This window comes from Protomyctophum parallelum (genome assembly GCF_964188405.1).
Source record: "Protomyctophum parallelum genome assembly, chromosome: 18".
NCBI classification, from domain to species: domain Eukaryota; kingdom Metazoa; phylum Chordata; class Actinopteri; order Myctophiformes; family Myctophidae; genus Protomyctophum; species Protomyctophum parallelum.
The window spans coordinates 43,555,821-43,570,820 of NC_139716.1; the positions used below are offsets into that span (position 1 = coordinate 43,555,821).

General features: G+C 45.7%; 1 protein-coding gene across 1 annotated transcript in view; it reads left to right on the forward strand.

The window, feature by feature from the left end:
* LOC310876154 (retinal guanylyl cyclase 2-like) overlaps window positions 1-15,000 on the forward strand; it is a 36,064-nt gene that overhangs the window by 14,493 nt on the left and 6,571 nt on the right. The window contains exons 13-19 of the mRNA XM_083789599.1: window positions 1,234-1,317; window positions 1,434-1,610; window positions 3,923-4,076; window positions 5,919-6,062; window positions 6,414-6,562; window positions 9,201-9,364; window positions 12,433-12,556. Of these exons, the coding sequence (XP_083645725.1) occupies window positions 1,234-1,317; window positions 1,434-1,610; window positions 3,923-4,076; window positions 5,919-6,062; window positions 6,414-6,562; window positions 9,201-9,364; window positions 12,433-12,556 (996 nt within the window). The remainder of the gene's footprint in view (window positions 1-1,233; window positions 1,318-1,433; window positions 1,611-3,922; window positions 4,077-5,918; window positions 6,063-6,413; window positions 6,563-9,200; window positions 9,365-12,432; window positions 12,557-15,000) is intronic.

Here is a 15,000-nt window from a genome sequence, read left to right on the forward strand (position 1 = left end):
ACCCAATCACACCCCTAACCCGATACCCATTCACCCAATCACACCCCTAACCCGATACCCGTTCACCCAATCACACCCCTAACCCGATACCCATTCACCCAATCACACCCCTAACCCGATACCCGTTCACCCAATCACACCCCTAACCCGATACCCATTCACCCAATCACACCCCTAACCCGATACCTGTTCACCCAATCAGGTAAACCCTACACCCCTAACCCGATACCCATTCACCCAATCAGGTAAACCCTACACCCCTAACCCGATACCCATTCACCCAATCACACCCCTAACCCGATACCCGTTCACCCAATCACACCCCTAACCCGATACCCATTCACCCAATCAGGTAAACCCTACACCCCTAACCCGATACCCATTCACCCAATCACACCCCTAACCCGATACCCATTCACCCAATCACACCCCTAACCCGATACCCATTCACCCAATCACACCCCTAACCCGATACCCATTCACCCAATCACACCCCTAACCCGATACCCATTCACCCAATCACACCCCTAACCCGATACCCGTTCACCCAATCACACCCCTAACCCGATACCCATTCACCCAATCACACCCCTAACCCGATACCCGTTCACCCAATCAGGTAAACCCTACACCCCTAACCCGATACCCATTCACCCAATCAGGTAAACCCTACACCCCTAACCCGATACCCGTTCACCCAATCAGGACGGAACCCCTTTTAACCCATTCTGACCGGGCACCCATTTTGGTGTTGACATCATGCTATGCTTTAGCTATTTAAAAATAGCAGATCTACAAGCTCATATCGCGCCACCGAGTGGCGCGATACGAGCTTGTAGGTCTGCTATTTTTGAAAAATCGAAGAACGACTGACATTTTTTTAAATCTGATCTCAGGTCAGAATGGGTTAATCAGACCAGTGTGTGTCCAGTGGAAACCTCGTATGAATCTGATCTCAGGTCAGAATGGGTTAAAGCCAGGGGTTCCCAAACGTTTTCATATGAAGGACCCCCAAATTGACCCTAATGAGGGGGCGTCGGCTGCCAATCACAGATATCTTTTGGGGTCCTTGACATGAAATAGTTTGAGAACCACTGACAGAAATGTGGGTCTTTTCAGAAAACCCTGTCACGCACACACTCACGTGTGTGCGTGAGTTTGCAGTAACTATGATGTCATGGTTTGGTTGATGATGTCATGGTTTGGTTGATGATGTCATGGTTTGGTTGCCAGGGCGACTGGGTTTGGCTGAGAAAGTTTCCAGAAGGAAAGACGATGACAGATGTCAATCAAACTACCCGGAACGTCTTTAGTAATGTAAGAGACACACACACACACACACACACACACACACACACACACACACACACACACACACACACACACACACACACACACACACAGAGTAATAGTTGTTGTATGTGTGTGTGTAGTTCAGGGACATGAGACATGAGAATCTGAACCTGTACCTGGGCATCTTCCTGGACTGTGGGATCTTCGCCATAGTAACAGAACACACGCCCAGAGGAAGCCTGGCCGACCTCCTGGGAGATGGGGAAATGAGACTGGACTGGATGTTCAAATCTTCACTTTTAATGGATCTAATTAAGGTAAAACAAAAATCACCATTTTTCAGACTGTATAGTACAATGGGATCTGTGTTAATGTAACGCCTGGGATTCGAACTTGCGTCTCCTGCGTGCTGAGAGTCTGAGACCCTCTATATAGATGACCTTTAACCTAATCTACTGTATATGTAACACCCATATTGATTGATTGATTGATTGATTGATTGATTGATTGATTGATTGATTGATTGATTGATTGATTGATTGATTGATTGATTGATTGAATACTTCATTACAATTTACAATTTAGGCATTTAGCAGACGCTCTTAATCCAGAGCGACTTACATTTAAGCAAGAACAAAAGCATGGGAATACATCACATAAAAGCATTTATCATGAAACATGCGTAAGCTAAGAAGGTAACAGTGGAATATCTATATGATGAAACTATACATACACTATACATAATAAACTATACATATTCACTACTATGCTATACATATGTACTATGGCGTGCTATGACTATATACAATACAATTATAGTGCTGTCTACATAACATGCTATAAGTCTGTAGGCAACAATGCAAACGATACCGAGTACAGTACAAACACTTAGTCTAAACCGAGAGAAAAAAGTCCTTGAGGTCTTGATGTTTCCATTCAGGTCCTGGGTATTCAATTCATAATCATGACATGAAAAGTGACAACACAATTCAACATCATCGCACCCTTGGAGGGAGGCGGTCAGACCGTTCCACAGTGCTGTAGAAGGACAATTCAGTTTGTTTTGAAAGTGGGTGGTACCAGATCGTTGTTCTCGCTCCCTCTGGTATTGTGGCTGTGGGTGTCACTCACTTTTTTTTTAAGGTAGTTGGTCAGGTATGCTGGTGAGGACATAGAGGGCAATGCTGCCTTTACTTCAATCCCAATTTCAATTGTTTAACTCTGTCTTCTACCCGGAGCCAGTTTAAAGACTAGCCAAAAGGGGTTGCCAAAATGCGTTCATGGGCCCCAGGCCGAAAAAGCAGAGGTCTGAAGCTTATAGTTTTAAGTGACATCGGTGTGCTGGAGAACCAGGAGCTGCAAGCATAGTCAACGTGCTCAAGCCTGTCACAGGCTTCCGTCACATAACGCTCTTCACATCACACTCTTGTAATGCTGCACACACACAACACACACACACACACACACACACACACACACACACACACGCACGCCGGCAGAAGCCTGTAAAGCCACCGCCCCCCCTCTCCAGAAAGTGTCAGCTACTCAGCTCCGGACTAAGAGCGGAGCGTAAACAAGGAAATGTCACATCACGACTTTTGCTTATTCCTTCTAAAACTCTGTATATAACATATAGCTAACTCGTCGAATCTCTCAGTTACATCAATATTGTCCTCATAAAATAGTTGGTTTGTGACTAAGTAAAGATCACACACACACACACACACACACACACACACACACACACACACACACACACACACACATACACACACACACACACACACACACACACACACACACACACACACACACACACAAAGTTGAGATGCCCAGACTCAAACGATTTGTATAATTCCAAGTGGTCTATGCTCTGTGAATTGTACATTTCCGTGTGCTTTGCACAGCCTTTGCTTCAGACCTGCGGTCGCTTCTCGCCTTGGCTGGTATATAAATGTTTTGCATTTATACATTTCTCAGGGTCTCCTTCATGTACGAGGCATATAGTGTTATAATTATATACAGTATATACATGTGTACATTACATTTATATAAATGTAATGTATTCATATATATTTTTTTCAGGGTCTCCGGTACCTTCATGTACGAGTCATATAGTGTTATAATTATATACAGTATATACATGTGTACATTACATTTATATAAATGTAATGTATTCATATATTTTTTTCAGGGTCTCCGGTACCTTCATTTACGAGGCATATAGTGTTATAATTATATACAGTATATACATGTGTACATTACATTTATATAAATGTAATGTATTCATATATATTTTTTTCAGGGTCTCCGGTACCTTCATGTACGAGTCATATAGTGTTATAATTATATACAGTATATACATGTGTACATTTATATAAATGTAATGTATTTATATATTTTTTTCAGGGTCTCCGGTACCTTCATGTACGAGTCATATAGTGTTATAATTATATACAGTATATACATGTGTACATTACATTTATATAAATGTAATGTATTCATATATTTTTTTCAGGGTCTCCGGTACCTTCATTTACGAGGCATATAGTGGTATAATTATATACAGTATATACATGTGTACAGTACATTTATATAAATGTAATGTATTCATATATATTTTGTTCAGGGTCTCCGGTACCTTCATTTACGAGGCATCAGCCACGGACGACTGAAGTCCAGGAACTGCATGGTTGACGGACGCTTCGTTCTGAAGATCACAGACTATGGACTTCAAAGCATCCTGGACTCTGCAAGCATCTGCTGTCCTGAGGAACCCTATGGTATATATGTCTACCATATCTACCCTAACCCTAACCCTAACCCTATGGTATATACGTCTACCATATCTACCCTAACCCTAACCCTAACCCTATGGTATATACGTCTACCATATCTACCCTAACCCTAACCCTTCTACGGCCCAACAGCCTGGAATAAACTTCCATTCGAGCTCAGACACGCACCCTCTGTAGACATTTTTAAATCTCAACTCAAGACTCACCTCTTCACCCTTGCTTTTAGTTGAGTTTTATTTATTTTATGTGTTTTTATTTATTTTATGTTCTTATATTCGGTTTTGTTCTCTGCTATTGTTCTATCATTTTAACTACTTGTGTTTTATTGTATTTTATTTTTGTGTCCTGCCCTGTGAAGCACTTTGAGCTGCATTTATGTATGAAAAGTGCTATACAAATAAAGTTTATTATTATTATTATTAACCCTAACCCTAACCCTAACCCTAACCCTAACCCTATGGTATATACGTCTACCATATCTACCCTAACCCTAACCCTAACCCTATGGTATATACGTCTACCATATCTAGGGGTGTAATGATACATTTTAACCCATTCTGACCTGAGATCAGATTCATACCAGGTTTTCCACTGGACACACACTGGTCTGATGAACTCCATTCTGACCTGAGATCAGATTCTAAAAAAATGTCAGTCGCTCTTCGATTTTTCAAAAAATAGCAGACCTACAAGCTCGTATCGCGCCACTCGGTGGCGCGATACGAGCTTGTAGATCTGCTATTTTTCAATAGCTAAAGCATAACATGATGCTGACACCAAAACGGGTGCCCGGTCAGAATGGGTTAACAGCGATGCGATACGTATCGCGATACGATACATGGACGATATTGGCTCATTATGGCGATACGATACGATTCAATGATTTGAGATCGATACAGTAACTAACACATTGACATTTTCTTTTTATTAAATAATTAAACCCCTCTTTTTCATTTTTCTCCAAAAAATTGCTAAATACCACACACACAAACATGTAGCATTGATGCAATCGATTAATTGCATAGCAAAACGATTCGATACCGATTATTTCCATTGCAAAACGATACGATACACAGTCAATGTTGCCGTTTTCATTTCGATACACTTGCAGTTACTATATCGTTACACCCCTAATATCATTCTACTGCCTATGTATTGTCTACTGTCCATCTATAACCTATACATGCCGTCTGCAAACATCTGTCCTCCTGAAGATCCTCATGCTACCTCTACCATACCAACCATTAATGTATGGCTCTATGTACTGTACACATGTGTCCTACAGATGATAGCTACAGTATAGCCCAGGGTTCCCCAATTAATTTTCCTCAAGGGCCATATTTTGACTAGCGTACCAGGCTGGGGGCCGAGTCTGCACGCGCGAGGTCGAGGTCTTGCCCTGAAAATTCATTTTCAGGGCAAGACCCCATTTGAAAAGGATGCCCAGTTTGACATGCAGAGGCTACTGACCCCCATTTAAGGCCATTTATATCTGGGACCCTTGAAATTCTTTCATGGGCCACAAGGGGGCGCTCTGTGGGCCGCAAATGGCCCGCGGGCCGCCTATTGGGGAACCCTGGTATAGCCCAATGTGTAGCTTCTGCTTTCACATCCATAAACCTTCAGTCTGCATACATCTCACCTTCTGAAGACCTTCATGGTACCTTTACCCCTACACGTCACCTACACCCACCGTGTGTGTGTGTGTGTGTGTGTGTGTGTGTGTGTGTGTGTGTGTGTGTGTGTGTGTGTGTGTGTGTGTGTGTGTGTGTGTGTGTGTGTGTGTGTGTGTGTGTGTGTGTGTGTGTGTGCGTGTGTGCGTCACAGACCAGTTATGGACGGCTCCAGAGTTGTTGAGGTCTCCAATCAAAGGAGGAACGCTCGTTGGAGACATCTACAGTTTCGGCATCATCACACAGGAAGTGATCACCAGAACGCTTCCCTACGCCACGCTGGACATGCCTGCACATGGTGAGTGTCTGTCTGTCTGTCTGTCTGTCTGTCTGTCTGTCTGTCTGTCTGTCTGTCTGTCTGTCTGTCTGTCTGTCTGTCTGTCTGTCTGTCTTATATTTTCCGTATTTCAGCTTCACCGTCGCTAGGCAACGTTGCTTCCTCGGTGTGAGTGACGTCGTTGAATTGGATCCGCTCTGTGCGCCATCTTTAGCAGCGTTTTTTCTCGGAATTGAGACTCAGATTGAGGTGATATGTAGTGGTGTCATGCTCGTAGAACGCAGTACCACACCGTGGTACAAAAAAGTGTGTGTGTGTGTGTGTGTGTGTGTGTGTGTGTGTGTGTGTGTGTGTGTGTGTGTGTGCGCGTAGAGATCTTACACAGGTTGAAGAATCCTCCTCCATTGTTCAGACCTTCAATCAATGCTGATGAAGCTCCGGCAGACTGTTTGAACCTGATGCTTTCCTGTTGGAGTGAAGACCCAGAGAAAAGACCTGGAGTAGACAAGATCTTTAAACAGGTACCCTAGTACCCTACACTCATGTACCCTAGTACCCTACACTCATGTACCCTAGTACCCTACACTCATGTACCCTGTGTACCCTGTGTACCCTAGTACCCTATACTCATGTACCCTTGTAACAATCGGCCTTTTCCACTGAAAGGATAATCATTGCTAAAGGAATAAAACAGCAGGATCGTCGGGTTAACTCTGTGGTATTTTATATAGAAGCCACCCAATGGTGCTGAGCAAACAGAATGGCAATCAATACGTACACAGTTTACACAACAGAAAAGACAGAAGTCAAACACTACTCAAACCCCCTCCAAACCCAAATGAGTCCCAGCAACCCCTCAGGATCACCACATCATATATAAACAATAAACAAGTTCAAATAAACAAAATAGCAGTTGCGCGACTCGCGTCGGTCCTCCTCTCCGCGTGCACGCACACTATAGTCTCTTAAAGTTCCTATAATCCACACAGCATGAAGAGTCCGCTCCCGACGGCGTAGCGAGCGTTTGGGGTACCCCTCATTATAATCCAACAAGGACAATGTTTGGAATGATCTCACCAGAAGAGACGTCTGTCAGTCTCAGGTGTGGTTCCAAACGACCGTGATCCAACGACAGCAACGGGCTTGCGTGTTCCTGTTTCCGCTGGCTCCACTAAGTCAAACGTCCTTTATCTCGGCTGCAGATACTACACATTAACACTTTAGTGCAGTGATTTAAACGGTAGGCCTATCTGGCGCCACGGAGCTCCTCTCTGTCCTGTTCACCCAGGTACCTGGATTTGTTTGTTCCTCCTCCCTCCTGTGTCACTTCCTCTATTAATAAAGTTGGGTGACATTCAATCAGACCTGTTACCTCTCATGTGAGCTAGGAATGTTCATATGGACTTAAAAGCCGGTTCACAGTTTTCTACATGCCCCCACATCACACGTATATAAGGACATGCATAGATCAAGCAGATAATACAATATCATTATGTGCATAAATACAATATCATTATGTGCAATTGTCACACCCTGTGAATCCCATCGTACTGTTTTTTTTCTTTTTTTTTTTATATAATTTTTATCCCACGATTTTGTAACCCATTTTTCACCCCTGTGTCAATCATCTAATGTGATCCTGGGCTCTACACACCCTCCACCAACCTGGTGAGAGCAACGGACTTGAACTCATGCTTCCTTCATGCATGAGTGTCCAAGTTGCTCCTTTACACCTGACAGGGGGGAGTTTCCGCGTGGAAGGAACACGTTATTCCAACCAGTTCCTTTCCCCTCCATCAGGCGCCCTGGCTGGCCAGGGGGAGGCAGTTTAGAGACCAGGATTACTGCATGTTCTTTGTGAGGGTACCTACCCTAGGGGACACGGGGAGAACATGCAGACTCCACACAGAAAGGCCCTTTCGCCAACCCCGATCGTACGGTTTAACTTAATGTATTAACTAAGTGTTTTATGTAAGGGATAATGTCTGGCTATAGGTGGTCATTGTTGGGAGATTAATTAATGGTTAATCACCCTGAAGGTGAATTATCTCTCAACAATGACCACCTAGCCAGACTTAGATTATCCCGCTCATTACACAGCTACTTAATACAGAAATTAATAAATGTACCCAAAAGTGACAACAAAAATGGTAAATGGTGCATTTATATAGCGCCTTTATCCAAGGCGCTTTACATAGACTGTGCATTACATTCACCCATTCACACACACATTCATACACCGATGGCAGCGGAAACCATGCAAGGCACCAACCAGCACATCGGGAGCAATTAGGGGTTCAGTGTCTTGCTCAAGGACACTTCGACAGTAACTCTGGGGGAGCCCACAGGGTTCGAACTGGCAACCTTGCGGTTACCATCCACCCCTGAGACACCGCCGCACAAAGTCTTTCCTTGCTGCAGCCTGGTGCTCCGAGCCTTTGATGAGGCAGTGGTCTGTTATAGCAGTGGTTCCCAAAGTGGACCCTAATGGGTCCATTTGGTTCCATTTGTACACTCTCAGAGTTACTTTAACATTGATTTTACAATACGAATTGGGGGTCCCAGAGTCAGAAATGACATTAAATGGGGGTCTGTAGACTAATATGCATGTGAAACTGAGTCCTTGAAATTAAACTGGTTGAGAATCACTGCTAGAGCAGTCAAATTAAACTGGTTGAGAATCACTGCTAGAGCAGTCAAATTAAACTGGTTGAGAATCACTGCTAGAGCAGTCAAATTAAACTGGTTGAGAATCACTGCTAGAGCAGTCAAATTAAACTGGTTGAGAATCACTGCTAGAGCAGTCAAATTAAACTGGTTGAGAATCACTGCTAGAGCAGTCAAATTAAACTGGTTGAGAATCACTGCTAGAGCAGTCAAATTAAACTGGTTGAGAATCACTGCTAGAGCAGTCAAAATCTTCTCTTGTGGGGGTCCCTGGCATGTCTTCTTCAAATGGGGGTCTGCGGGCTCATTAGTGTCAATTTGGGGGTCCTTGACATGAAAAGGTTTGGGAACCACCGTGTTATAGAGCGGAGCGGCCATTATCCAGAAATAACACGCCACTGAATTTGACGATTGACCAATCAGAATCAAGCATTCATCCAAGCCGTGTGTAGTAATATAGTCTAAAGGTATTAATAATGTGTTTGTATACAGTTTAAAGGTATCAACAAAGGGAAGAGGGCTAACATCATAGACTCCATGTTGAGGATGTTGGAACAGTACAGCTCCAACCTGGAGGACCTGATCAGAGAGAGAACAGACGAACTGGAAGTGGAACGCAACAAAACAGACAAACTCATCGATCAACTTCTGCCAACGTAAGTCTGTCTGTCTGTCTGTCTGTCTGTCTGTCTGTCTGTCTGTCTGTCTGTCTGTCTGTCTGTCTGTCTGTCTGTCTGTCTGTCTGTCTGTCTGTCTGTCTGTCTGTCTGTAACACATTTTTTGCCCCGGGATCTTTAAAAAATAGAGGCGCCATAGTTCCCAACAGATGAGGGAGATTTTACTCTGTAAGCCCCGCCTTCCATTTCCCCCCCCCCCAAAACCGGGATGTGAAACTTTCCATTACCACCTTGTGCTAATAAGTCTGATCTCTCAAGAGATCCAAACGAGATGCTTGTTTAACCCATTCTGAACGGGCACCCATTTTGGTGTCGGCATCATGTTATGCTTTAGCTATTGAAAAATAGCAGATCTACAAGCTCATATCGCGCCACCGAGTGGCGCGATATGAGCTTGTAGATCTGCTATTTTTGAACGACTGACATTTCTAGAATCTGATCTCAGGTCAGAATGGGTTAATCAGACCAGTGTGTGTCCAGTGGAAACCTCGTATGAATCTGATCTCAGGTCAGAATGGGTTAATCAGACCAGTGTGTGTCCAGTGGAAACCTCGTATGAATCTGATCTCAGGTCAGAATGGGTTAAGTCTGAAATGAGGACAGGACATCTGCGTTCGGATCAAAACCATGCACAGCGACGTAGTTCAGAGATAATAGCAAGATTTGCCGGCCCGTAAACAAGGAAGTGAATGTCAGCGCGTGCAGAGCTGAGACAGAGGATGGGAGTGGAGGCCATAGTGGATGTGGTGAGGAGAGGCAGACAGAGCTTAGACAGAGGATGGGAGTGGAGGCCATAGTGGATGTGGTGAGGAGAGGCAGACTGTGATGGTACAGACACGTAGTGAGGAAGGAAGAGAACGATGTTGGTGAAGAAAGTAATGTCGATCAACTTGAAAGGGGACAAGACCCAGTGGCCGGCCTAAGAAGACCTGGCAGACGACCGCGTTGGCTGACAGAAATGAAAGCGCTCGGCATCGATGGCGTGGTGGCCATGGACCGTTCCGGGGGGAAGAAAGCCATATCGAGAGTCAAGTCCAACCCAGCGGTGCCTGGAAAGAAGACTTTAAACCGACGATGATGATGATGATGATGATCTCATGTCTGAGAGCACTGAGCAACGGCCGCTGTCAAAAAGTGGATTTTAGCGGTTGCGTTTTACACCATTATAAAGGACCTAAAGACGTGTCCACGTGTGTCAGGTGTAGGTGAGGTAAGGACCCAAACGCAGGACAGCCAGGCATGTAGTGTTGGAAACCATGAAATGGTGTTTTAATTCAGAAGACAGGTGAACATGAAATAACTTAAAACAGACTGAAACAGGTGACAGGATACAATGACTCAACAAACACTGACTGGGGAACAAGACTGATATACACATGAGGGTTGATTACAAAATGAGACACAGCTGGAGCAAACAAACATAGAACCATGAAAACTAGACCAGGGAACAAAACATAGAAATACAAGACCTAGACTGTACAATAAATGACAAAAGTCTGTGACTGTGACAGTACTTCCCCCTCAAGGGACGGCTCTTGACGTCCCACAATGTCCATGAAGAAGAGGGACTTGGGGATAGTGTAGGGGGCAGGCTTGAGAGCGCAGGTAGACAGGAGGGCAGGCAGGGAAAGGGGCTAAAACCCCCCAGAGCGTTCTTCCAATGCAGTGCTGGGACAAGGATGGGGCATAGAGAGTAGGTCCAAAGAGCAGGGAAAGGGGCTGAAACCCCCCGGAGCTTTCTTCCACTGCTGGACAGGAACAGGGCATAGTGAAGTGGGTCCAAAGGGCAGGGAAAGGGGCTGAAACCCCCCGGAGCTTTCTTCCACTGCCGGACAGGAACAGGGATTGACAAAGGGACTGAAGTGGCATAGGACAGTCAATACTTGCATGACCAGGACTTTGAGTGGAGATATTGGAGCCATCACGACCAGGACTTCAAGGAGTGACACTGGAAACTTGCACAACCAGGACATCACAATCAAACTAGCATGTGCTTCAGTAGTATCCCCTCCAAGTAACAGTTGACCAGCCGGTGTATCAAACAATTTCCCCAACAGTCGACCAGCCAGCTGTAGCACCAAAAATCCATTTGCCACTCATAGGGCTCGTACTGCAGTCACAGAACCATACAGCTCACTGGGTGAATGGCAGCCTGTGTGGTAGGTGGGTGCTGTCCGCTGGGTCCATTTGGTTGAGTCATTCTGTCAGGTGTAGGTGAGGTAAGGACCCAAACGCAGGACAGCCAGGCATGTAGTGTTGGAAACCATGAAATGGTGTTTTAATTCAGAAGACAGGTGAACATGAAATAACTTAAAACAGACTGAAACAGGTGACAGGATACAATGACTCAACAAACACTGACTGGGGAACAAGACTGATATACACATGAGGGTTGATTACAAAATGAGACACAGCTGGAGCAAACAAACATAGAACCATGAAAACTAGACCAGGGAACAAAACATAGAAATACAAGACCTAGACTGTACAATAAATGACAAAAGTCTGTGACTGTGACAACGTGTCCTGGGCCTCCTGCGGGTGTCCTTATAAAGACGTCCTGGTCACAATAAGTGTTAACCCATTCTGACCTGAGATCAGATTCATACGAGGTTTCCGCCGGACACACACTGGTCTGATCAACCCATTCTGACCTGAGATCAGATTCTAGAAATGTCAGTCGCTCTTCGATTTTTCAAAAATAGCAGACCTACAAGCTCGTATCGCGCCACTCGGTGGCGCGATACGAGCTTGTAGATCTGCTATTTTTAAATAGCTAAAGCATAACATGATGCTGACACCAAAATGGGTGCCCGTTCAGAATGGGTTAATTATTAACTATTTCGGGTCAGTGTGGAACCTGAATAATATGTGGATTTCCTCCTCGTCAATAATCTGTTATCATATTGATTGATATATTTGTGTCTGGGTAGCTCGAGCTATGGGTTTGATCCCATAATAAAGCACCTCCGACCTAATGCTAATGTATAACATTGATTAAGTATAATCAATGTTAAAAATAATACTAATACAATTAACCCTTTCAGGTCAGTGGCTCAGGCCTTGAAGAAAGGTAAACAGGTGGATCCCGAACATTTTTCAGAATCAACGCTTTATTTCAGCGACATCGTCGGATTCACAACCATCTCTTCTCTGAGTGAACCCATAGAGGTAACATTTATACCTTTTATTATTATAGAGGTTAGATTAAAACACCCCGAACGCCCGGGGGTATCTAGGAGGAAATCAGAGCACCCAGCCACATTCCATCTTGGATGTAGCTGAAGTAGCTAGATGTAGCCAAAACACCTTAGAGTATATATATGAATAGAGAAGGCACCCAGAGGAAATCTTGAGGCGAAATGGACATAGTGGCCGAATGAAGGTATTGCAGCCTGGCCCCAAACACATGAACGCGCTGTCCGTTGACTAACATTGTACACGTTCACGACGGACGACGCTCGTGCGCGTTCAACGGCAGCGCGTTCATGTGTTTGGGGGCCACTCACCATTGCAATCCGTCCCAGAATGCACTCTGTTCCTACCAGGAAGGAGGAGTGAATCCGCCTCATGCGCTTTTGAGCAACTTAATGCAAGTGGATGGGAGGAGAACTCGGGTGTCTTCTCTATAGATACTGTATATAACTCTATGCAAAACACCCCCGAGGCGATCGACAACAACAGGAGGTATGATTAAGGGCAGTCCATACTATCTACGACCATCAAACTTTCCGTCGGAAAGCGGCCGGTACAACTACAACATGACGTCACTCGCAACTTACCTGAAACGCATTCCTCTGAATGTTTGTTCTGAAAGCTGCGCTCCCAGATGATGTGACTCTCCGAACTCTACTTCGGAGAAGAAATTAAAGTCTGATCTTTCCGACGAAAAGTTCAGTGGTCGGAGAGAGTAAGGACTGCCCTATGGTTAGAATTGGACGGGTTGATTTAGATCAAGAGTTACTCACGTTTGAAGATTGTCAGTCTCATCCACTAAACTAAAGGGACCAAGAACAGCGATCGGCTGGGTACGTATGTCGGTATATTCCACCGGCCAATGAGGGACCACTATCCTCGATGTTGTGACTAAAGTACGTCTCAAAATTGGTATAAGGTCAATGGGGGGTATGTCGGGGCACTCCAACAGCCAATGAGGGACCACCATTCTTGGTGACATAACCAAGGTTGGTATATTGTATAAGGTCAATAACGGGTCTAAAGGATTTAGAATAGCAGAGAGCTCTAGGACTCAGAGCAGCAGAGAGCTCTAGGACTCAGAGCAGCAGTCGTACCCAGACAGACAGCAGAGAGCTCTAGGACTCAGAGCAGCAGAGAGCTCTGGGACTCAGAGCAGCAGAGAGCTCTAGGACTCAAAGCAGCAGTCGTACCCAGACAGACAGCAGAGAGCTCTAGGACTCAGAGCAGCAGTCGTACCCAGACAGAGAGCTCTAGGACTCAGAGCAGCAGTCGTACCCAGACAGACAGCAGAGAGCTCTAGGACTCAGAGCAGCAGTCGTACCCAGACAGACAGCAGAGAGCTCTAGGACTCAGAGCAGCAGTCGTACCCAGACAGAGAGCTCTAGGACTCAGAGCAGCAGTCGTACCCAGACAGACAGCAGAGAGCTCTAGGACTCAGAGCAGCAGTCGTACCCAGACAGCAGCAGAGAGCTCTAGGACTCAAAGCAGCAGTCGTACCCAGACAGACAGCAGAGAGCTCTAGGACTCAGAGCAGCAGTCGTACCCAGACAGACAGCAGAGAGCTCTAGGACTCAGAGCAGCAGTCGTACCCAGACAGACAGCAGAGAGCTCTAGGACTCAGAGCAGCAGTCGTACCCAGACAGACAGCAGAGAGCTCTAGGACTCAAAGCAGCAGTCGTACCCAGACAGCAGAGAGCTCTAGGACTCAGAGCAGCAGCGTACCCAGACAGACAGCAGAGAGCTCTAGGACTCAGAGCAGCAGTCGTACTCAGACAGACAGCAGAGAGCTCTATAGGACTCAGAGCAGCAGTCATACCCAGACAGACAGCAGAGAGCTCTAGGACTCAGAGCAGCAGTCGTACCCAGACAGAGAGCTCTGTAGGGACTCAGAGCAGCAGTCGTACCCAGACAGCAGAGAGCTCTAGGACTCAGAGCAGCAGTCGTACCCAGACAGCAGAGAGAGCTCTAGGACTCAGAGCAGCAGTCGTACCCAGACAGAGAGCTCTAGGACTCAGAGCAGCAGTCGTACCCAGACAGCAGCAGAGAGCTCTAGGACTCAGAGCAGCAGTCGTACCCAGACAGACAGCAGAGAGCTCTAGGACTCAGAGCAGCAGTCGTACCCAGACAGACAGCAGAGAGCTCTAGGACTCAGAGCAGCAGTCGTACCCAGACAGACAGCAGAGAGCTCTAGGACTCAGAGCAGCAGTCGTACCCAGACAGACAGACAGAGAGCTCTAGGACTCAGAGCAGCAGTCGTACCCAGACAGACAGCAGAGAGCTCTAGGACTCAGAGCAGCAGTCGTACCCAGACAGACAGCAGAGAGCTCTAGGACTCAGAGCAGCAGTCGTACCCAGACAGACAGCAGAGAGCTCTAGGACTCAGAGCAGCAGTCGTACCCAGACAGCAGCAGAGAGCT